At 50.8% G+C, this 25019-nt stretch overlaps 1 protein-coding gene and 1 long non-coding RNA gene across 2 annotated transcripts in view; one reads left to right on the plus strand and one right to left on the minus strand.

Annotated features, from left to right (window-relative positions):
- Positions 1–833: 833 nt before the first annotated feature.
- Positions 834–25019, minus strand: part of LOC144733067 (E3 ubiquitin-protein ligase TRIM11-like) — a 31959-nt gene continuing 7773 nt past the window's right edge. The window contains exons 3-6 of the mRNA XM_078614805.1: positions 15413–15646; positions 14557–14579; positions 14225–14328; positions 834–1789 (exon numbers count right to left, since the gene is read on the minus strand). Coding sequence (XP_078470931.1) covers positions 1239–1789; positions 14225–14328; positions 14557–14579; positions 15413–15646 — 912 coding nt within the window. The 3' untranslated portion in view covers positions 834–1238. The remainder of the gene's footprint in view (positions 1790–14224; positions 14329–14556; positions 14580–15412; positions 15647–25019) is intronic.
- LOC144733088 (uncharacterized) lies at positions 13784–16564 on the plus strand. Its single transcript, XR_013588306.1, has 2 exons — positions 13784–14639; positions 15449–16564. It is a non-coding gene; the product is annotated as an uncharacterized LOC144733088 (long non-coding RNA).

The following is a 25019-nucleotide window of genomic DNA, read 5'->3' on the forward strand; positions in this document are numbered from 1 at the left end:
TGGGGGGGGGGGGGTCACTCGACCCCAGGTTATAACAAAAATGCTTTATCCCAGTGACGCTCAGCACACACCACGAGTAGTCCCCCCCCCCTAGTGATGCCATCCCATTCCCACTGCGGGTTTATCGCCCAACGAGCGAGTGACTGCGAGGGGACGGCGCGCGTCACCCCGCAGCGTCACGTGACGCGTGTTCCCAGCACGCCCGCGGTGGAGCTCCGCCCTCTCGGCGTTGAGCGCCACGCGGCGCGCGGTGCGAGGGACGATGACGTCAGAGAGAAGCTTGGCTCCCCCCGCCCTCCCCCACCAGTGCGCTAACCACTGCACCACCGCTCCACCCCAAACTGCACACATGGCTCTCTATGCACTAAAGACAAAGATACCCCGTGTAGCCTTAACAGTCTGTTGGGGCAAGTGCTGTTTGCTAGTAGCACCTATGAAGTCCGGCACTGTGGCACACGAGGGGGTCGGTGACCAGCACCACGCCCGACCCGCCTTTGTCTCCCCAGTGGCGATGTTTGCACGTCGCAGCAGGTACTCATTTGAGGCTCAGTCGACCTAGGGTAGAGCCTGGACCGATTCCGATAAATGTCACTGGTGTTGGTGAACCGGTCATGGGCCTCCCCTAGGTCGACTCAGCCTGAAAAATGAGTTCCTGGTACGGTGTGTAAACATCACCCCTGGGGAGACAAAGGCGGCCGGGCGTGGTGTTGGCCACCCACCCCCTAGTGTGCTGTGCCGGCCTTCTAGGGGCGGTCCATAAATGACGTCACACGATTTTTGATCCCCCCCCATTCGTCACACGGCATTACAAAAAGTCAGACCCCCCTCAAATATGACGTCACAAAGCTCTGCCCCCCCCCCCCCAACAAAATAAAACATGCCTCAAATAGCTTTAAACTACTGTCATTGTAGTGCATATTTAATGTGGCGCTGCACTCTGATGTTGTAGGAGAAAACATTTATTAAAAAGTCTATTTAATTAAGTAGAACGTGTTGTCTATATTTATTTAAATTTGCACATTTTGATGTGACGTCACATTTCTCAAACCGCCCCCCCATCGTCACAAATGTCTGCCCCCCCCCCCAGGTGCGTAACGTCATTTATGGACGGCCCAATAGGTGCTCGCTAACAGCACTTTCCCCAACAGCCTGTGAAGGCTACACGGGGGATCTGTGTCTTTGTGTGCGTGAGTCTGTGCGTTGTGCCCGTTTCTCTGCGCTGCTCACTCTCGGTGCTCTCAGGACGCACGAATCAGATCAAGAATCCTCACTGAGTCACCAACATCACCACACACACCCAGCGCGGGGTAGAGCGGTTGACTAAACGAGTGGTGGACGGAGTGCAGCAGCTCCATGGAGTCGGCGCGGTAAAACGACAGCAGACCCGCCTCCCAGTGCAGGTGACACCCGACTCTCTGGGGAGGATCCTTCACCGGCACTGAGGTCACTACACCACCATGAATCACTTCGCAGCTGTTGTTATATTCATATAAAATCCAGGATGAGTCGTTCTTTCCCAGGCTGCACTTGTCACCACGCCCTTTCCGTGCGATCGTCCCGTACGCGACTCCAACCTCACAGCGCCCCGTCGCACCCCCCACGTCCACCTCCCAGTAGTGCTGACCCGACGAGAAGCTCTCGGAGCCCAGGGCTTGTGCATAGCGATCAAAGCGGTGTGGGTGATCGGGGCGACCCTGGGAGACAGCGGTCCGCGTCACCGTCCTGAGATCCGAGGAAATCTGGAATTCGTTGTAGGCCGAGTTTGGGTCCAGAGTCGGTGAGCGTCCGTCTGCAGTAACGATAATCACAGTAGCCGTGTAACAACAGCACCACTATAACAACAGCACTCGTGCACTAACAAGCACGTACACTACAATAGAGCAATTCATAGTGAGCATTGTTACACAACGTTGTAATGCGTAGCTATCGGTGTGATGACATGTAACGGCACTTTGTCAATCAACTGCTGGATGAGGGCCCTCCCTACACCGTGCGGGTCGCAGGGGATATTTGACCATACTTCACCACGCCGGTCACCGCGCGTTGGCGAAGGCAGGCGGCGCAGCTGGCGAGAGCACAGAAGTACAGTACAGCGGTGCGTTTGTCTGCCCCGCCATCTACATTTTTAAAAGTCCAGCTTCAGTTCAATATTCACTGTGTAATATATGTAAAGCATGTGATGATACCATCAAAATGTGAACTGCTCTATATATTCTAATGCAAGGCTGAAAACTTTAAAGATATTAATTGCTTCCAACATGTATTTATTAAAATGTTTTAATTGAAATAGAACGATCAAACATAGAACAATTGTTAAGTTTTTTCGGTAAAGTCATGTAGGTAAAATAATAATAATTAATAATAATTAATAATAATAAAATAAACTATTTATAAAATAATAATAGCGCCAAAATAATAATAAAATATTAAAATACAAATAAAATAATAGTAATAAAATAAAAAAATAATACAACAATAATATTAAAATAAAATAATAATAAAATAACATTGATAAAGTAATAATAAAATACTAATAAGATATTTTTAATAATAAAATAATAATTGCAAAATAATAATAAATTAACATAGTGTAGTGATGTACAGACGGACTCTTCAACGTCTTTTGTAGCACACACTTTTATTCGTCTTATTAACACAGTCCCTATGCACTGAGGGGTATACGGTCCCCTCACCCGTTAAACTCAGTACGTACCAGCCCCCGTACCCTACAGGCTACTTAATATCCCGCTCTTTCAGTGTCCTCTGACTGGACCTAGGGAGATGTCTCCCGACCACTGGTTACACTGAACCCTAGCCCTGATAAGGGCTGGAGGGCTTGGTCCAGGGTCCTAGGCTTCTTCCGCCGTCTTGGGTCTTCGTGTGGTTCAACTCCCCGAGAGCTCTGAGCGCTCTGGCTTTATACTTGCTCGTGGCCGGGTTGTCCAATCCCCGGCCACCTTGTGGAACCCTGTGATTGGTCGTTCCCAATATGCTTTTCGATCCCAATTCACCCTATCTGACCCTGACCGTTTGGTCACGCGGGAAAACCTTGTTTACGGTCAGCTCTCACAGCTTGTGAGACCCTGACCGTTAGTTTGAGCGGGAAAACCTTGTTAACGATTTGCTCTCCGAGTTTGTGAATATCGAGTGGGTAACTCTACTACATCACCCTCCCCTTCGGAAGCCTCAGCCGTCCCGGCTGTTACAAGCAGAAAATCCCCATCAATGAATCAAAGTGTGTGTGTGCCACAACCAACAAGAACAGGAACATCCAACAAGAACAGGAACACCCACTATAAATACCCCCCCCCCCCCCATCAACAACGCAACATATGTACATGGTCAGAACCAATCACAATTAACGACATTCGCGACGCACAACGCACGCAGCATTCAGCTGCCGCAAAAAAAATGATGGGCAATCAAGAAAAGCGACGCGATCTAGCCCGTGTGTATTTCGCGGGCCCGTCGTAGGGGATGGGTGCCCCTTTCCGGGCTGCAGGCTGACCAGGCGTCCTGGCAAAAATGTCAGCAGGGGCAGGAGGCCTCTCTGCGTGGACCCTTGGAGCAGACGGGTCGGGCAGCCTGGCAAACATGTTGGGCGGGTCAGGCATCCTGGTAAACATGTTGGGCGGGTCAGGCATTTTGGCAAACATGTTGGGCGGGTCAGGCATCCTGGCAAACATGTTGGGTGGGTCAGAAGGTCTCTTTGCAGAGACTCTTGTTGTAGACGGGTCAGGCATCCTGGCAAACATGTTGGGCGGCTCACGGGGCCTTCGTGCAGAGACTCGTGGCTCGCACGGCTCCCTCAGTCCCGCATCATCTGCGGGAGGAATGAGACGTCTGCGCTGTGGATTAGGTACCAACGGGGCGACATCCAGCTCGTCGGGCATATCACACGCTCGGCCCGCGTGTTTTGAGTGTGACGCAGAGCCGCGCGGAGCAACGAATGGCTTCAGACGAGAGGGGTGCACGAACCAGCGCCGTTGTCCCCAACGTATCTTAACACACTGTGGGCGCATTACCTGGACCACCTCAACCGGACCTCGCCATGGTTTTAGGAGTTTAGCCGATGTGGACACCGGCACCTGGGGGCAATGAAGCCACGCCATATCACCTGGAGCCCACTGATGCACGGACGTGCGAGGGGCCTGCAACCTCGAATTTGCCCGCTGGCGGTAAGCGGAATTTTCGATCGCCGCATCACGAGCCTCAGACAGCTTTTGCAGGTTGAACCGCAAATGGTCAGTGAGCTTCGATGACTGTGGAAGCTGCTCTATCCCAAGCCGCACATCAGCGGGGGGAATGGCCTCCCTGCCATACATTAGGAAAAATGGGGAGAACCCTGTCGCTGCATGTGGCGCCATGCGGTAAGCAGCGAGGACCCCTGGGATCTGCAGGTCCCAGTCTACGTGGGATTCGTCAACCTGATGGCATAGCATAGAGGTGAGGGTTCTATGCAACAGTTCCACCATGCCATCTGTTTGGGGGTGATAGGGCGAAGTGCGCACCTTCTTAGTGCCCAACAGGCGGCATACCTCACTCAGCAGGGTACTTGAAAAATTTCTTCCCTGATCGGTTAGCAACCGTTCTGGAGCGCCCTTGTCCAGCACATAGCCTTGAACAAAGGCGTCCACCACGGCTGCTGCCGACTGGTTGGGGAGGGCCCAGGCCATAGGCCACCGTGTAAAATACTCCACCCCAACCAGAAGGTACTTGTTACCACGAGGCGTTGTAGGAAAAGGCCCCAAAATGTCGAGAGCAACCAGCTCGTTCACACGGGATACCGTGATGGGCTGCAGCGGTGGGCATGCCGGCTTCGCTGGAGGTTTACGTTGCGCACATTGGGTGCAGCCCATTAAAATATCAGTTACGTCGCGAAGCATGCCCGGCCAGTAAAATTGTAATCTTAGCAACCCAATGGTTTTATGCACACCCAGGTGCGACAATCGCTCGTGTGCCGCGCACACAGCCGAACACCGCAAAGCCGATGGCACTACAATTTTGTACTGGCAAGAATCAGCATCCCAATGCATGAGCAGACCGCGGCGCATGGCAAAAGAGTTCGATTTACTTGAACGTGAGGACGAATCACATGCGCGACGACGCAGAGGCACCAATGACGCATCGTTCATTTGGTGCCGACCCCATTCGTCCAACGTTATCCCCAGCAAGTCGTCACTTGCTGGCGGATTTTCGTGGTCCACACCCGGCGCAGGATCGGAAGGAAGGGCAGCAGAAACCGTTTCAGGAGGTGCAACCGGGCGTACTATTTGCGGTTTGCACCGGCCAGAACCCGTGAAACAGGCGCATTGTTCTGACGGGAGGCGAGATAGCGCGTCCGCATTACTGTGCTGTGTGCCCTTACGGTAAATCACCATAAAATTGTAGTCCTGGAGGACTTCAAGCCATCGGGAGAGCTGGCCAGACGGTTGGTCAATGCGCAAAGCGTATTGTAACGCAGAGTGATCGGAGCGCACGGTAAACCGTTGACCGTACAGGTATGGCCTGTATTGTTGTATAAAGTAAACAATGGCCAGCAGCTCGCGTCGGGTTACGCAATAACGTTGCTCCGCAGGGGACAAAACCCTGCTTCCATAGGCAACCACCCTCTCAACGCCATCAACGATTTGGGACAGCACCCCGCCGATCCCGGTGTTACTGGCATCGGTGTCCAGAATAAACGGCTTTGCGAAATCGGGGTAAGCCAGGGGCGGTGCTGCTACAAGAGCATTCCGTAAGGAGTCAAATGCGGCCTGTTCCGCGTCTCCCCAATGAAATTTCAGCCCTTTCGCTGTAAGAGCGTGTAGTGGCTTGGCGATTGTAGCGAAACCAGCCACAAAACGTCGGTAGTACGACGCGAACCCGATAAAACTGCGAACATCCCCAGCAGAGGTGGGGGTAGGCCATTGGCTGACACATTTAGTCTTTTCAGGGTCTGTGGAAATACCCGAGCGGCTGACTATGTGGCCCAGATAGCGCACAGATTCCCGCAGAAGGTGGCACTTTTGCGGCTTAAATTTGAGGTTCGCAGCTCGCATTTTTTCGAAGACAGCGCGCAACCGTTCAATGTGTTCGTTGAACGTGCGGCCAAAGACAATAACGTCATCAAGATAAATCAGGCATGAGTCCCACTGGAGCCCAGCGAGGACCAGCTCCATGAGCCTCTGAAACGTCGCTGGAGCCGAGTGGAGCCCCATGGGCAATCTATTAAACTCGAAGAGGCCCTGTGGTGTCCGAAAAGCAGTCTTTGGCTTTGACGCTTCGTCGAGGGGGAGTTGCCAAAACCCTGACAGAAGGTCCAAAGTGGAAAAATAGCGCGCCCCTGCTAGGGCATCCAATGACTCATCCATACGTGGCAGAGGATATGCGTCAGCTACGGAAATTTTATTCAGGCGCCGAAAGTCTACACAGAATCGAAGACTGCCATCGTGCTTTTTGACCAGCACTATCGGAGCACTCCAGGGGCTGTTTGAAGGAGAAATTATATCAGCCGCCAGCATGTCGTCAACTGCCCATTTAACATGCTGTTTCTCCGCAGGGCTGAGCCGAAACGGGTTTTGGCGGATAGGGGCAGAGTCACCGGTATCAATATGGTGACGCAGCAGCTTGGTGCAGCCAATATCAAATTGTGATTTTCTGAACACATCCGAGAATTCCCGCAAAAGAGCCCGCAAATCACTCTGCTGTGAGCCGGATAAATCGCCGGCATCAGCGCAGAGAGCGTCAATCCAACCCTCGTCACCGTTCTGAGGGCGAGGTTGCTGAGCGTTCGTTACGTGTCCGACAACCCCGGTCCCCAGGGGCGCGACTGTCGCATGAGCGAGCACTGTCCCCTGTGGAATGACGGTGTCTGACAGACCGACATTCAAAACTTGTATAAATGGCTCCCTGTCGCCCGCTACAAGAGTCTGTGCGGCCACCAACGAAAGGCTGTTAACTGCAGTGTTGGAAGGTCCCAATAAAATGCCATTTACCGAGGCGGTGGGAGCGAGCGGTTTCTTTAACCGTAAGGGGACGAGCATTTGTGCCCCTGGCGGAATGCGTACAGCGCAAGCCGCAAAAGCCTGTACGGAAGCATTTTCCGTCCGTGAATGCGTGGCCGCGGGTAAAAATGCCATCCGGCGGCCCGAGGGAAGTTCAATACATCCCTGATCGATAAGGATTTTAATGGGCATTTTGGCAAGAAAATCAGTTCCCAGAAGGCACGGCACCGCAAGGGAAGAAGACACAAAAACAGGTCCGGCCAATTTAATATCGCCAATGGCAATTTGAGCCCGAATTTGCCCGAGAATCCCAAGGGAACTTCCATTAGCGGTGAAAAACGGAACGGAAACCTTTTCCAATGAACGACATCGCACGGGCAGTATGTTGTAAATTAACTCGGAGATGATAGTGGCCGATGCACCGGTATCGACAAGCACGCGCACTTCCACCCCCGCGATCGAACCGACAACCACCGAGGAACCCGCCGTCGCTGCAACCACTCTATGGGCCAGCTCTGACCACTGCCCGGGTCGCAGTGGTCGCGAAGAGTCGGCCAAACGCCGCGTGTCATACGCCGTGTTCCGAGCGGAGTCAATGGTGTGTTGTGGTGTGTATGAGGGCCGAGCGTGTGGGGTGCCGCGACTTGCCTGGTTATGCTGCGCTGCTCTGGAAGCTCTGTAGTCCCGGTCTCGGGATCCGGCGGAGCGGCGGCGAGGTGCATGGCAGTCGGAAGAAAAGTGGCCTCGGCGGCCACAGTTGAAACACGTCGCGTCGCCGCGGGGGAAGGGCCGTCCCCGCTCCCAGTCGTTGCGGCGACTGGTGCGATCCGGTGATCGCTGGGGCGTCGCGCTGAACGTCGAGAAGACTCGATCAGGAGAGCGAGCGTTGTCCCTGCTGGCAGGCACCGATGTCGTAGCCGATGCGGTGATGGTCTCGTCCTGGTCCAGCATTAAGTGAGCATGAATGCTCCGGGCAGCTCGCAGTGAGCACATGTCCTCGTCATCCACGGCCTGGATGACAAGGCGCAGCCCCCTCGCCATCTCCAGCAGCTTCTGAAGGACGAGTGCATCGATAGCCTCATCGTCCATGCGGGGGTAAGCCGCTCTTGCCATGGCGAGTAGCGCGGTGCGGAACGCCAATGGCGACTCCCTTGGCTTGCACCGTCTCTCGTAGAACTGGTGGCGTGTGGCGGAAGGAGGTCCGTAGACATCAGACAGCCGCTGAAGTGCTGCTTGTAGTGTCGCCCTTTGTCGCTTGGGAATGGAGATGAGTGCAGCGAGAGAGTCATCGTCCAAGGTGGCTGGCAGTGCACGAAGTGCTTGTGCATCCGACCAGCCCACCATCTCCTGGTGGCTGAGGAAGCGACGTTGAAATGCCGCCCAGTCGCCCCCTGTGGACGAGAATTCGCGAAAAACAGGCAGTCGCTGCTGTAGAGCAGCTGTATCGTCGTCTTCGTCAAGCTCGGACTCGGTCCCGAACGCAGCGATGGCTTGGTCAACAACATGTACTGTACGGCGTGGCAGCCGTGATGACGCGGTGTTGCTGGAGGGTCCTGCAGAGGCAGCGTCGCTCTGCGATGACGCAGTGTGTTGTGATTGGCCCCCGGAGGTCCCAGCATGCACTTGGCTTCCGCCTCCACGTGACCCGTCGGCGGGAAAGACGACCTCTTCCGGGTTTGCGATGGCGGGAACGTTCGCTGTCGGCCGTTCCTCCCCGCCCGCAGCCATCAGGGTAAGTTGCTCCAGGATGGCTGCTGCAGCATGCAGCAGCTGGGCGAGGCGGGCGTGAGCAGCCTGGGTGCCGTCGCTCGCGGCGATCGGCTGCACAGCTGGTGGTGGGGCGGCTGGCAACACGCCAACATCTTCAGCGCCGCCCGCGGCACCCACAGGTGAGTCGGAGCTTGCATCATCGGGACTTCGCGTGCGGTTCGTTCATCTTGTTTCCATCTTCTGACGCCAATGTAGTGATGTACAGACGGACTCTTCAACGTCTTTTGTAGCACACACTTTTATTCGTCTTATTAACACAGTCCCTATGCACTGAGGGGTATACGGTCCCCTCACCCGTTAAACTCAGTACGTACCAGCCCCCGTACCCTACAGGCTACTTAATATCCCGCTCTTTCAGTGTCCTCTGACTGGACCTAGGGAGATGTCTCCCCGACCACTGGTTACACTGAACCCTAGCCCTGATAAGGGCTGGAGGGCTTGGTCCAGGGTCCTAGGCTTCTTCCGCCGTCTTGGGTCTTCGTGTGGTTCAACTCCCCGAGAGCTCTGAGCGCTCTGGCTTTATACTTGCTCGTGGCCGGGTTGTCCAATCCCCGGCCACCTTGTGGAACCCTGTGATTGGTCGTTCCCAATATGCTTTTCGATCCCAATTCACCCTATCTGACCCTGACCGTTTGGTCACGCGGGAAAACCTTGTTTACGGTCAGCTCTCACAGCTTGTGAGACCCTGACCGTTAGTTTGAGCGGGAAAACCTTGTTAACGATTTGCTCTCCGAGTTTGTGAATATCGAGTGGGTAACTCTACTACAATAGTATTAACTATAAATAAAAAAATAAAATAATAGTAATATAATAATATAAAGTGATGCAGTAAATTTAGCTGTGACGGTCCCACGTGAAGACGGAGACTTGTGTTGCCTCCGAAACGTCGTGATTTAATTGAGTTATTTTCATTTATAATTTTATTTTTTACCTACGTGACTTTACCGAAACAACCAAAGAGTATGAATCCTTGCAGTCCCGAAAGCTTCCAATCTAGAATTAATTGTTGAGTTAAATCAATAAAGTTCTAATAATAAAAAATAAAACATTCCAATAAGAAAGTAATAGGACTTTTCAAAAATCGCAGCCTTTGCGATTTGCTAATCGCATTGTTTCAAATTGCGACTTCGATTTGAAATCGATTCATCGTTCAGCCCCACTGTGCGGTAGTGTCCGTGGGAGGCAGTGGATCACAGCAGCGGCGGCAGCGTGGATATCAACACCGCCGCAGCGTCTCTGTGTGTGTACAACAAACACAAACATCTCCCGTGTGTCACCTTTCACAGGCTGTAGGGGCAAGTGGTGTTGGTGAGCACGTGTGAAGGCCGGCACGGCACACGAGGTGGGTGTGATAGTGTAGTGATGTACACTCGTGTGTGATAGTGTAGTGATGTACTCTCGTGTGTGTGTGTGTGTGTGATAGTGTAGTGATGTACACTCGTGTGTGTGTGATAGTGTAGTGATGTACACTCGTGTGTGTGATAGTGTAGTGATGTACACTCGTGTGTGTGTGTGTGTGATAGTGTAGTGATGTACACTCCTGTGTGTGTGTGATAGTGTAGTGATGTACACTCGTGTGTGTGATAGTGTAGTGATGTACACTTGTGTGTGTGTGTGATAGTGTAGTGATGTATACTCGTGTGTGTGTGTGATAGTGTAGTGATGTGCACTCGTGTGTGTGTGTGATAGTGTAGTGATGTACACTCGTGTGTGTGTGTGTGTGTGTGATAGTGTAGTGATGTACACTCGTGTGTGTGTGTGATAGTGTAGTGATGTACACTCGTGTGTTTGTGATAGTGTAGTGATGTACACTCGTGTGTGTGTGATAGTGTAGTGATGTATACTCGTGTGTGTGTGTGATAGTGTAGTGATGTACACTCGTGTGTGTGTGTGTGTGATAGTGTAGTGATGTACACTCGTGCGTGTGTGTGTGTTATAGTGTAGTGATGTACACTCGTGTGTGTGTGTGATAGTGTAGTGATGTACACTCGTGTGTTTGTGATAGTGTAGTGATGTACACTCGTGTGTGTGTGATAGTGTAGTGATGTATACTCTGTGTGTGTGTGATAGTGTAGTGATGTACACTCGTGTGTGTGTGTGAGAGTGTAGTGATGTACACGTGTGTGTGTATGTGATAGTGTAGTGATGTACACTCGTGTGTGTGTGTGTGTGATAGTGTAGTGATGTACACTCGTGTGTGTGTGTGATAGTGTAGTGATGTACACTCGTGTGTGTGTGTGTGTGATAGTGTAATAATGTACACTGTGTGTGTGTGATAGTGTAGTGATGTACACTCGTGTGTGTGTGATAGTGTAGTGATGTACACTCGTGTGTGTGTGTGATAGTGTAGTAATGTACACTCGTGTGTGTGATAGTGTAGTGATGCACACTCGTGTGTGTGTGTGATAGTGTAGTAATGTACACTTGTGTGTGTGTGTGTGATAGTGTAGTGATGTACACTCGTGTGTGTGATAGTGTAGTGATGTATACTGTGTGTGTGTGATAGTGTAGTGATGTATACTGTGTGTGTGATAGTGTCGTGATGTTCACTCGTGTGTGTGTGGGATAGTGTAGTGATGTACACTGTGTGTGTGTGATAGTGTAGTGATGTATACTGTGTGTGTGTGATAGTGTAGTGATGTACACTCGTGTGTGTGTGTGATAGTGTAGTGATGTCCACTTGTGTGTGTGTGATAGTGTAGTGATGTACACTCGTGTGTGTGTGTGTGATAGTGTAGTGATGTCCACTCGTGTGTGTGTGATAGTGTAGTTATGTACACTCGTGTGTGTGTGTGTGTGTGATAGTGTAGTGATGTACACTCGTGTGTGTGTGTGATAGTGTAGTGATGTACACTCGTGTGCGTGTGATAGTGTAGTGATGTACACTCGTGTGCGTGTGATAGTGTAGTGATATACACTCGTGTGCATGTGATAGTGTAGTGATGTACACTCGTGTGCGTGTGTGATAGTGTAGTGATGTACACTCGTGTGCGTGTGTGATAGTGTAGTGATGTACACTCGTGTGCGTGTGATAGTGTAGTGATGTACACTCGTGTGTGTATGATAGTGTAGTGATGTACACTCGTGTGCGTGTGATAGTGTAGTGATGTACACTCGTGTGTGCGATAGTGTAGTGATGTACACTCGTGTGTGTGTGTGATAGTGTAGTGATGTACACTCGTGTGTGCATTTATTTTAATTTATGTATGCATTTTAGTAATACGTTAAGTCTAATTCTTATTTTATACAACCCCATTAATGTATATTATGCCATATTAAATATAATTTCTTATCCTCTGGAACGGATTATGTCCCTTCCCTTTATTTTCTTATTGGAAAAATTAGTTTGGTATACGTCAGTTTCGTTATAAGTCCTACCTTCTGGAACGAATTAACGACGCATACCGAGGTACCACTGTAAACTGAACTGGTGGGCTTAAGGGTCCTGTATTTATACTACTTTTTTATTACTGGAAAGTTCTTGAATGTTCTAGAAGTTACTAAAAGTTACTACTCAGCACTGAATCTTTCTGGAATTCCCATTGAAAATTTGTAAATTTCAAAATATCACTGTCTTGGTCACAAAAGCAAAGTTTGTGGGGAATAATAGCCATTTTGTGTACTTTTGAGGCATACGCAATTAGAAAATAACACTTGCTACCCAGGGACATTTTTTTATTACACAGTGTAATGAATCCTAAAAATATCAGCCATAGCTTGTGTGTGTCAAAGACTCAGTGCCGTTGATGCTGAGAGCTTCAGACTTTAACACGGAACCCTAAGAATCCTAACTGTGTCTGAGTCTGTATCACGCTGCCTCAATCACTAAAAATGAATCCTAAGAATATCAGCCATAGTGTCTCTGTGTAAAACACTCACACGCAGAATAGCATCATCATCTTCACTCAATTATACACACGTGTAGGGTTAATAGAGCTCATGTAATACTCCTTTACACTCGTGTATGTGCTGTATGTTAATGTAGAGGTATTGCAATACATGGGCAATATAAATGTATCTGTTTGCACAGTGATACACGTGGTCAGCCACAACGATAGCCCAGTCTGACTCTGTGAGCCTCGGGTATTTACATAGAACCCCAATAATCCTTAAGGTGCCTTAGTAGGGATATAGCAGCCTCAAGCATTATGAATGAATAATGAGAATCCTTAGGCTGCCTTAGTCTGGATATGAGCCTACATCATTAACAATGAATCCTACGCATCACTAGTCTGGCTTGAGTCTGATGATGACATCCATTACAGAGAAGACTTATACTCGTAGTTTCATCTGCTGCAATGGTTACTTTGGCCAACAGCATCCTTACGGATAATACACGCGTGTAATATCAATGGAGCTTATGTAATAGTAAAATACACTCGTGTGTGTGCTATATATTATTGTCTAATGAATACATTACAGTCGTAATGTTAATGTTTGCTCGTGCAGTGTAGTGATAGACAAGGTCGACCGAGATTATGCCTTAATCTCGCTCTGTGAGCCTCAGACATTAACTGGGGAACCTAAGAATAATAAAATGCCTTAGTTTGACTCTCTGAACATCAGTCTGTTGACATGAAGCCTAAAAATCTTCAAACGTGTCTTACTCTGGATGTATAATCCTTGGGCATTACCAATCAACCCTAAGTTTATATAATTCATAAGATGTTTTTTTTGGGGTTAGATCGCGTAAATATATAAATGTGTCGTTAAACCTGCCACCACGCGACACAGACAACTAGTAAGGGGTGTCACGTAAACAGAACGTGCCAATTCGTCACAAGTACAGCACGCCGGAGTTTTGGAGAGCCAAGCCACAACATTATTTAAATTTATATTGATGTAGTTATAAAAGACATTTCACCAGATGAATTTTGCAGGCCGCCTTGTGTCCGCAGTGCTGATGCTTACAGAACGTACCCGGTACTCGTTTAAGCCAAGGGTTCATCTGGCAGAGGCTCAGAATTGGTTCTGAATCCACTCACGATTGATGATAGCCATGGCCGTGAATCACGTGTAGGTAACCATGTTTGTAGCTCAGTGCACAGAGCATCCCATCATCATTGCACATCCATACTCACTCTCGCTCATCTACACATACGCATACAAACAGACACAATTGCAAGACCCCCCGTATAGATCAAACAGGCTGTAGGGGCAAGTGTTATTAGCGAGTGACACTTCAAGGCCGGTATGGAACATGAGGGGGTGGGTTGCCAGTACCACATCAGGCCGCCTTTGTCTCCCTAGTGGCAGTTTTAACCCACTACACCAGGTAGTCATTTGAGGCTGAGTCGACCTAGGGGAGGCTCATGACCGGTTCAGAAAATTGTCACTGGTGTTGGCTGTGAACGGGAATCGAATTTGTGTTGCCAGGTTCATATTGTAGCACGTTAACCACTATACCACCGCTCCGCAACATACACACAAGACACAATTACACGCACAATAAGACACATGGAACTCACACATGAATGCCAGCAGGTTGACCACAGCTCCCTGCAGGGCGCTGATCGTGGCGTTGTCTTCTTCGCTGGGAGATGAGGGTGGATCTCCCTTTTGAGCGTCTCTCCTGTGAGACCAGAACCAGCAGTGACACACACAGCCCGTGTCTTACACAGCATCATCTCACACAGCATCATGCCACACATCATCACACAACATAACACAACATCATCACACAGCATGATCATCATACATCATCATCACACATCATCATCACACATCATCATCACACAGCCCATATTCCACACAAGGCGTCACCCCGTGTGTTTATTTGTGTGACTTCATGAGTCCATACCGGTTTGTCTCTTTCAGGTGAACCTGCAGGAGTCAGACACAGGGGGCGTGAGTCAGTTCACCTCCAGCCACGTTAACCACACGGTGATTGGTAGACGCGATGAGGCTGCACTCAGACATTCGCGTTGACTCGTGTTGTTGGTTGTAATCAAGACAAAGCCATGGATGCATTAGGACTCGATGATTCTCATCAGTAAGGTGTCGCCTCTAAAACTGTTGCCACTCGGTACCCGATGTCATGGCAAGAGGCGTTCGTGGCACTTGACATCGAGTTGCAGTGATTGTGAACCAACATTCAAATAATGATCCACTGTGAGCGTGAATTACAAACAGCGTGGTGTTAGCAGGGTGAACATTTGTTGAGGCAAGCAATCTCGGGATTTGTTTCAAATTTCAAAGACTCATCAGCAGTCAGTGCTGAAATATAACTGCTTCTGGCTTTCCTGATGTTAAAAGCCCTTCCGTGTTCAGCATTACTAATGGTTGGTAAACATTTGGTAAAAAGAAAAATTTAAATGTAGTGTCAAGTGGCCTCAATCTGATGTACATTACAGGATGATCCGGTTACAATTTGTAATGCCAATGTCTGCACATATTACCAACCAATTAACTCGAGGAATTTGTGTGTTAATAGTTTTTTTTTAATTCAGCGCTAGTTTATATTTGTATTACAATATACAAATCCAAGTTGGTGAACTTGACTCTAGATTTACTTTCAGAACCCATGGTCTATATGTTGTCTTGACAATGGAAGTGGCGTTATCTTGTGTTTTGTGTTGCAACGCATCTGCCAAGTTTATAAACGCAATGGATATACGTGAACTGGGGCACTGGCCCTGGCTCCGTGAGTGCTCTACCTGCAAGAACGTGAGTGAGTCCCTCTCCTCCTGCAGAGTGCGCAGTCGCGTGGCTGCTGCCTGCAGCTCGCTGATCTCGCGCTCGTAATGAGCGATGTTCTCCTCGATCCGGGACAGCAGCTCGCGCCCCTTCACGTCCACACGATCCAGAGCTGCCCTCTCGTCCTCATCCAGCGTCACCCTCATGCGGGTGAACTCGCCTGAGATGTGAGCCTTGGTCTGGACCATGGAATCCTGCAAGGGGCATGCGATGGATTCTGTAAATTCATATTCCATGCTGTTAAGACAAAAGCTACATTGTTTTCCACTTACTCCAAACCTATTTTTCCCTGCCTTCACGTTATGTCTTTGGACTCACATCCCATTGAACAGGTCGATAACTTCAGGTATCTAGGTGCTATCTTGCCCTTAAAATTAATCATATCGTTTAATAAACAAAATATTCTATATAAATAAACAAATTGTATCACCTCGGCTCCAACTTGATATAGTCCAAGCCAACATTCTCCCCATCTTTGACTCCTGTTAAATCATCGACCGCCTAGCCTCTTGTTCCATTATACCACCTGGCTGCCCACTTTGACCTTGATGCCTCCATATCAACACATTATTGCAACCTCTGTATCACCTCCAATTTATCCCCCCCTGGATATGTTTAGAGACCACCACTGGACTATCTTCATCCTAAGATTCCTTTTAAACAAATCCGCCAAGTATTTAAGAACCTCCTAACTCCACAAATTCCCAGTCGCAACCTCAATAAGTACCTCCCTGTTCTCTCTAAAATTACCAGAAATTAAAACTAGGTTTTGCGACGCGTCCTTCCACGCTGCTGTTACTACCCCACGTTACTGGAGTGTACTTGCCTCTCAGCCTAGGCTGGGCTCCCTCCCCAGCCTCCACCACGATTAGAGAGCTGCGAGATGAGTGAGATATGAACCAGTGCTTGACTCTACCTTCACCAACCTGCACTGACCCGCATAACTAAATATGGCCAACTAGCCTCAATGATCAACGTGATGTTGCGGAACCTTCGTCCAGAAGTGTATTGGTGAGGATCTGTAAATTATTTACACAAACAGATAAGCACACGACTCGCCTTCTTCATATATTTATCTCTGCACATCACCAATAAAAGTATTTTGTACACAATCTATTGGCCACACGGCCTTTTTGGACAGCATTATTTTATCAGTACCGGCAAACCTCGCTAAATGCTCAATATGCTTCCTGAAGAAGTGAGCGCTTATCAAATCAGCGCTAAAAAGGGTCATTATGCCATTGTATATGTAATAATCCTTCAGGAGACGGCTTCGGAATCAGTCCTTTTATTTCCACTCCACAAATACACTTTGCTCACTCACTCTCCGTTGCTGGCAGACAACGGAGAGAGGACAGACTACGCACTAAGTCCCCACCGCGCACGTGGCAACCCGAGCCCCCGTCCGCGCGTGACCCTGCTCTTGTCAGTTCCAGTCTGCTCCCGATCGTTCTCCCTCACTCGCTCTTAATACCTTCGTCACGTGGTTCCCCCAGCCAATCGTTCATGGACAGCTTGGACCATTCTCAATGGTTCCCTGTCAATCCCGGGACCACGCCCCTCATCCGGCTCCCCATTAGCTGGGGCCCCGAATGGCTAGGCCAATCACTCCTGATGACCTGTCGTGATGACGCATGGGCCATGGTCCCTATCTCAACCCTTATTGGCTACAAGCAGGACCGGCAAGCCAATCCCCACGTGAGCCCCCTATAGCTGTTATTACATCACCCCCCCCCCCCCCCCCCCCCCGGTGAAAAAAATGTAGCTGTCTCGGCTGGGAAAAGGGTGAAGAACCAATTCCGCAACATCTTATTAGGGCACCAAGGTGCGTTTAACAATTCGAGGGTGAACCGGCGTCCCCGCGCCTAACAACATTTAAAACAGTCACCCTTAATAATAAAAAAAATCACGACATACATTAGGGCGCCCCTGCAGCGCAGTAACGACAGGGAAATCAGCGAAACGATCAAACGTTAACGAAACGGAAGAGATTTCGACCGCGTACGCGACGCGGGACCCTCTCCTCTCCCAGCGTTAGGTCGCTTTGCTTCCGGATGGACAGGAGGTGGCAGGCTCGAAGAAGAAGTAGGTTGTTGGTGCTTGGTCACGTCCAGGTCGGGCCCCGTTGGAGGGGGGGCAGCGGGGGCTTCCTCAGCCCTCAGAACCTGTTCATCTGCAGGAGGCACAACACAGTCCCCCCTGGGATCAACGGGCGTGTCAAGCGGCGTAGTCGGCCCGGCAGAACCCGGCAGGTCAGCTAGTGGGGATGAAGGACCGACACGCGCGTCAACATAGGGTTTAAGTCGCGAGGAATGAACATACCACCGACGTTTTCCGTATTGAACGCGGATACTTTGTGAGTTCCGAACATCTACCAGCGTCACAGGCCCCCGCCACGGCCTGTGCAGTTTAGGGGATGTGCCCGCCGGTACCTGGGGGCAGTGGAGCCACGCCAGGTCTCCCACTGACCAAGGCATGCGAGTATGCGATCGACGCGTGTACCGTTTGTTCCTTGCCTGAGCACGGGCCGTCGCACACCGGGCAGCCTCTCGCGCTTCCGTTACTCGTTCAAGCGAGTCACGCACGTGGTCAGGCAGGGAGCGGGACGGTTGTTTACTCGGCGTACCCAGTTGCACATCGATGGGTGGAACATTTTCACGGCCATACATTAAAAAAACGGTGAGTATCCCGTGGACGTGTGCGGAACCATGCGGTATGCCGCCAAGACGCCTGGTATGTGCAAGTCCCAATCGGTTTGCTTTTCACTGACCGTGTGACAAAGCATAGCAGAAAGGGTACGGTTGAATCGTTCCACCATACCATCTGTTTGTGGATGGTATGGGGAGGTGCGAACTTTCTTTGTACCTAGCGCGTCACAAACTTCCCTAAGCAATTTAGAGGAGAAATTCCTGCCTTGATCTGTGAGCAGCCTTTCAGGTGCCCCCTTGTCCATGACATACCCGTTCAAGAAAGCGTCGGTGATGGACGCTGCCGTTTGGTCGGGCAGAGGCCAGGCCATCGGCCATCGAGAAAAATATTCCACCCCGACCAGAAGGTATTTATTGCCCCTAGCCGACGGGGGAAACGGCCCCAGAATGTCGAGAGCCACTAATTCGTTGATACGGGACACTTCAATGGAACGCAACGGTGGTACATAGTGGTTCCGAGGCGGCTTCCTTTTCGCACAGTCATGGCACGAGCGGACAAAATCTTTGATGTCCGCCGTCATACCGGCCCAGAAAAAATCCTTTTGCATCGCGGCCACAGTCTTTTGGACGCCGAGGTGCATCAACTTATCAGCGTGCAGAGCACGGAGCAGGTCGTAGCGAAGCGAAGTAGGCACCACCAAGCGTGGTCGGTCAGACACCCCGTCGGTACATATTAGCAATCCCGACTTACCCCGGAACATTTGCCACTTCCAGCCCGCCAATTGCGATTTCTGTTTCCCAACCAATTTACGTAGCGGAGACAGCGAGGCATCGGCCTCCTGCTCGCGCAACCAGACCGCGTGCGGCAGCCGTAAGGTATCATCGGTGTCCACCGACATCTGCTGGTCCACCTCTTTCGCTTTCGCCCCTGCATCGTCCTCATTCGCTATCGCCCCCATAACCGGGCAGGGCGACGTGGGCGGTGCGGCGCAGCGGTGCGTGCCCGTCAGGCAAGTGCACGGAGGAACGGGCGGCAGCCTTGAGAGCGCATCAGCGTTCGCATGACGGGGGCCCCCTTTCGGTATGTTATATCGAAGGAAAATTCCTGTAACGATTCCAACCACCGGGCCAATTGGCCTGACGGCTGATTCAATTTGAGGGAATATTGCAAAGCCGCATGATCAGTGCGGACCAGGAATTTCCGTCCATACAGGTACGGTCGGTACAATCGAACAAAATGGACAATTGCCAAAAGTTCCCGCCTTGTCACACAATATCGCGTTTCCGCAGGGGACAGAACCCTGCTGCCATACGCCACCACCCTCTCAACTCCGTCCTTACGTTGCGACAAAACGGCCCCAATGCCGATATCACTAGCATCCGTATCAAGGATGAACGGATGTGAAAAATCTGGGTAATCTAACGTAGGCGCAGTGGCGAGATGGTCCCGAAGTGCCATAAAGGAACTTTCTTCCTCCGCCCCCCATTTAAACCTTTGATTTTTGCCAGTCAGAACGTGTAATGGTTTTGCCAACGTCGCAAAGTTCTTAACGAAGCGGCGATAATAGGAAGCGAATCCAATAAACCGCCGAACATCACCCACTGAAGTGGGTGTGGGCCACTCACGTACACACTTCGTTTTCAGAGGGTCAGTGGATACACCGTCCGAACTGACAATATGACCCAGGTAACGGACGGAGTGTTGCAGGAGGTGGCATTTCCTCGGTTTAAACTTAAGGTCAGCCGCACGCATTCTTTGAAAAACTGTCTCAAGGCGTTGGAGATGTTCCTCAAACGTGCGGCTAAAGACAATTATATCGTCTAGATATATGAGGCACGTTTCCCACTGCAGTCCCGCCAACACCAATTCCATGAGCCGCTGAAACGTGGCCGGAGCCGCATTCAGGCCCATCGGTAACCGATTAAATTCAAAGAGGCCTTGCGGCGTGCGGAATGCCGTTTTGGGTTTCGATTCATCATCGAGGGGAAGCTGCCAGAAGCCCGAGGACAGGTCAAGGGTGGAAAAGAATTTAGCACCCGATAAAGCATCCAATGAGTCATCCATCCTCGGTAAGGGGTACGCGTCCGCTACCGAAATTTTGTTCAACCGGCGGAAATCAACGCAAAACCTCGTACCACCATTTTTTTTCTTAACCAAAACGACGGGCGCGCCCCAAGGACTATTGGATGGCGAGATAATATCCGCCGCCAGCAATTCATCTACCGCCCCACGCACGTGTTCCCTTTCCGCCGGGCTCATGCGGTGAGGGTGCATACAGACAGGCGGCGACGCACCGGTTTCAATATGGTGCGACAAAAGCGATGTGCGTCCGAGGTCCAAATCATTTCTGCTGAACACATCAGCGTACTGCAGCAACAGCGAACGCAAGGCGTTCCTATGCTCATTTGACAAGGAAGAATTCTCTCCGCTTAAATCCGCGATCCAGCGATCTTGTGAACGATCATGCGGAGGCCCTTTCGCGGGCGTCCGAGCGCGCGGCGGTTTTTCACAAGAGGCGAAATCGGTAGTGGCGTGAGCCAGCACCGATCCCTCTGGGACAACAACGCGATCAGGTCCCGAATTCAAGACCTGTATGAAAGGTGCCTGACCTGGGCGCATGATCGTTTGTGCCGCCGCCAAAGAAAAATATTTCTATACGGAATTCGATGGGGATAATAGCACGCCTCTCGCACCCTTTCCCATTTGAAGTGGTTTTCGGTAACGTAGCGGAATAAGCATTTGCGCTCCCGATGGAACCTCCACCATAGCCGCAACAACAGCAGTAACTGCGTGACCTGTAGGCGCCTTGGCCAGCAGGGAAGGCAGGAACGCCATCCTACGACCCCCCGGCATTTCCAAACAGTCCTGGTCGACCCGTATCCGCAACGGCATCCGGCGCAGGAAATCCGTACCCAACAAGCATGGAACAGCTAGCGAGCGCGAAATTAACACAGGTCCTGCGGCGGTAATATTTCCGATAGCGATGCTCACATCCACCTGTCCGCAGATACCCATGCTCCCCCCATTGGCGGCAACACACGCATCATTAACCTTGCGTATTCTCGACACAGGAATGGACAACAAATGAAAAATTACATCCGAAATGATGGTAGCCGATGCGCCAGTGTCCACCAAGATACGGACGTCAACGCCGTCGATGGTACCACGTACCGTCGACGAGCCCGACGCCGCAGCCACAATCCTGCGAGCCAATTTCTTCCACTGTGTAGCAGAGCGTGTCAATGGAGCAGGAGAAGTAAAATCACCCTTAGGAGTGTAAGAATGAGTGCGAGTGGATGAGTGATGTGACGCGACCTGCCGGGTGTCCGATTTGTGCCGACTCGCCCGAGGTTGTTGCAGCTCCGCGGCAGGTAGAGGAGATGGAGGTCCCCTTGGCGGAGGAGGCGACAGCAGAGGTCGGCAGCGGCAGTCACGGGCGAAGTGGCCCCGTCTGCCGCACTTAAAACACGCGGCCGACGTCGGCCGGTGGTCGGACGACCCGGCCCTCGCACGCGGTCGGCCCGTGTAGTCGCCCCGCTGGTCGCGCAGCCGCCGGCCCGGAATCCTATGCGGGACAGCAGCAGCCAGCATGTCGTCGTCGCCCGAGTCGTCGGAGCAGTGGACGACCAGTCGCGGAGACCACCCCAGAGGCGGCCCGTCGATCTCGGGTTTCCCCGTCCACGCCGCCATCTGGTCCCACCGCTTGATATTAAACTTGGCGTCCAGGCAGCGCGCCACCCACCGCGATGAAAGCGGTTCGTGGCCGCACACTGGTAGAGAGATGTTGAGCTCCTGAGACAACTCCAGCATGCGGGAAAGGATGAGTGGATCCAAGTGCTCGGCCGTTGCGTCGGGGTAGGCGGCCATGGCCATCACCATCAATGCCCCCCGATAGGCCAACGGCGATTCCTCCGGTGCCCGGCGACGCGACATAAATTTTCTGGTGGCCGATGTCGGCGGGTCGTAAAATTCCGCCATCTCTGTGAACGCATCCCGCAGTGTCTTCTTCTTGGACGCCGGGATGGAGCGGAAGACTCCCAGAGACACATCATCGAGCAGCGTAGGTAGCGCTCCCAGCGCTTCTTCCTCCGTCCAGTTGACAGATCTAAAAGCTGACTCGAAGCGCCACGTAAAAGCACTCCAATCACCCCCGGCGATAAATTATTTTATTTGTGGAAGGCGATGTCCGCGGTGGCAGGCGCGTGCCGCGGGCGTCTCCGGCCGCCGTTCCCGCTCTCCGCTCGATGCAGACAAAATGGCGTCCGGCGGCCGCGTGGTGGTAGGCGTGCCCAAAATGGCGGCTGACGACTCCGGCGCAGCCGCCCCACCCAAGACGACGGCGTCCTCCCGCGTGGCAGGAGCAATGGCGGGTCCCGCTTCCATAGCAGGACCCCTTCCCGCGGCGTCCAGCTGATCGGCGATCTGGCGACCCACGGCTGGTGAGGACGCCACCGCGGTCACCAGGCTTAGCAGAATTGCGCGCAACGACTCAATCTGCTCCGCCATCAGCCGCCATTCGTCTTTCGGTCCTGCGGTGGTCGCATCCACCCCCGGTCGACGCTGAGAGGCGTCGAGGCAAGCGTCGTCAGCCGGCGGCACCAGGGCTGTAGCTCCCAACAGCTCATCTTCATCCGTCTCGACCTCTTCCTCCGACAGAGGCACAGGCAGGTTCTTTTTTCTGAGGTGCTTAGACATCTTGACGATCGTCCAAACAGTCGCAGAATTACTTCTGACACCAGTGTAATAATCCTTCAGGAGACGGCTTCGGAATCAGTCCTTTTATTTCCACTCCACAATACACTTTGCTCACTCACTCTCTGTTGCTGGCAGACAACGGAGAGAGGACAGACTACGCACTAAGTCCCCACCGCGCACGTGGCAACCCGAGCCCCCGTCCGCGCGTGACCCTGCTCTTGTCAGTTCCAGTATGCTCCCGATCGTTCTCCCTCACTCGCTCTTAATACCTTCGTCACGTGGTTCCCCCAGCCAATCGTTCATGGACAGCTTGGACCATTCTCGATGGTTCCCTGTCAATTCCGGGACCACGCCCCTCATCCGGCTCCCCATTAGCTGGGGCCCCGAATGGCTAGGCCAATCACTCCTGATGACCTGTCGTGATGACGCATGGGCCATGGTCCCTATCTCAACCCTTATTGGCTACAAGCAGGACCGGCAAGCCAATCCCCACGTGAACCCCCCTATAGCTGTTATTACATATATATGGGGCTGCATTCCCATCAGCGTCATTTCTTTCGGATGACCAATATATGAGGGCTTATTTGGGGTATCGGTAAAAGCACCAATAATACAGATGGTAAACATTATTTCGTGAATAAAAATAATAATTAATCGTAAAAACCTAATTAAGTGTGACATACTGTGCATAATACTGTACTCCTGCTACCATGGCAGCAGTGGGAGATGAGATTGGAGGAGCTGCTACACTCCCAGTGCGCGGTCATTCTCAGAGAACAGCTCCAAGACATCCGTGATCTTAGCGAAGTCCTCAGTCTATATTTCTGTCGTGAGGTTTCTTTCAGATAGAGCCTGGAACTCTATCCTGGTCGAATGAGTTCTCACCTCGCTAACATTTAAAAAAACAAAATCGATTTATCATCAAATCAGGGGGGGTGAGGTCTGGTTGGCTCCGCGTGCGTCGCTCTCATTGGCTGAGCGAATGCTGCGTGTTCCCACTCGTAAGTGCTTTATATGAGACTAGCTGTACCCAGTGAAACATTCACTGATCTAGCAGATCTTAAATGAAACATTCACGCAATTTTTACTAATTTTTTTCAACAAAGATTTATCTAAAGACACAATTGTCAATTTCTGGGTTATTTTCCGCACTATATGAAGTGACTCACACGGTATGACTCTTGATCGAGCAAGATATAATTGTCCTTGACTAAAAACAGACTTAGGTAAGTAAAGGCATTTTTTGTCAAACGTTTGACCTTGTGACTTATTGATTGTCATTGAAAAAGCCAATCGTATGGGGAATTGTTAGAATTTGAAACTGAATGGTAAATTTGTGTCTAATGGAATGAGTGGGATTCTTGGAATAAGTACTCTGTCGGAGGTTGCTCCACCGATCATTTTTGCTTAGATTATGTGTATTTGTATTTGAGTAAGAGTAAGTCCTATACCATTATATAGTCCTCACAATTCCATTATTTTTCTAAGGAGCATGATAACGGCTCCTACTTTCAGTTTCAGTTCATGAGGAGGCATTCCGTTTGGTGTAAGACTTTAATAATTCTTCTGGGAATGCAAGTTGATCAGCAGTATCATCACTCACAAAAGTATCCATGCTCTTGAAAACCACTTCAGATCCATTGTTGAGATCGAGAGTCTCTGTTTGTAACACTGTATTGCGCTTCATTGAAGCTGTTCAGGAGTAATCGTAGAAAAGTAAATGTCACCGTGTAGTTGTTGAAATGTATCTTGATTTTCTGGATAGCAGTGTGAGGTTAATGTTACTGTTTCGCCTGTTTTTCCATCAACAACGTCCAGGAGCAATTCCACAAATTCCTTTCCACTTTTCAGAGCTCACATGTTCTGTTTCAGCTTCAGCACCTGTAATTCTCCCCAGAAACGATGCTTCTTTATACAACTTACAACAGTAAGAGGCCGTGAACCACGTAAAGTAACCGGTAGGACGTGCCTCCAAATGATTTACATTTTACGGTTCGATCATCCAATAATAGATCAACAGCCTGACATACGTGTGTGCTTCATACCAGACAATTAGTTTCAATTGAACTATATTTGTGGCTTCGTGTTTGGCTTAATATTGCAAGTCATTGTTGCAGTTATTTTCAAAGGGATTTTAGAGACTGAATGAGCAGATCAGACTCCAGCTAATAGTTTTGCTGGTATTCCTATTGACGCAACTGGTATTGCTACATTCCCTCTACC

The sequence above is a fragment of the Lampetra planeri genome, chromosome 45 (genome assembly GCF_965212315.1).
Source record: "Lampetra planeri chromosome 45, kcLamPlan1.2.h2, whole genome shotgun sequence".
Classification (NCBI taxonomy): Eukaryota; Metazoa; Chordata; class Hyperoartia; order Petromyzontiformes; family Petromyzontidae; genus Lampetra; species Lampetra planeri.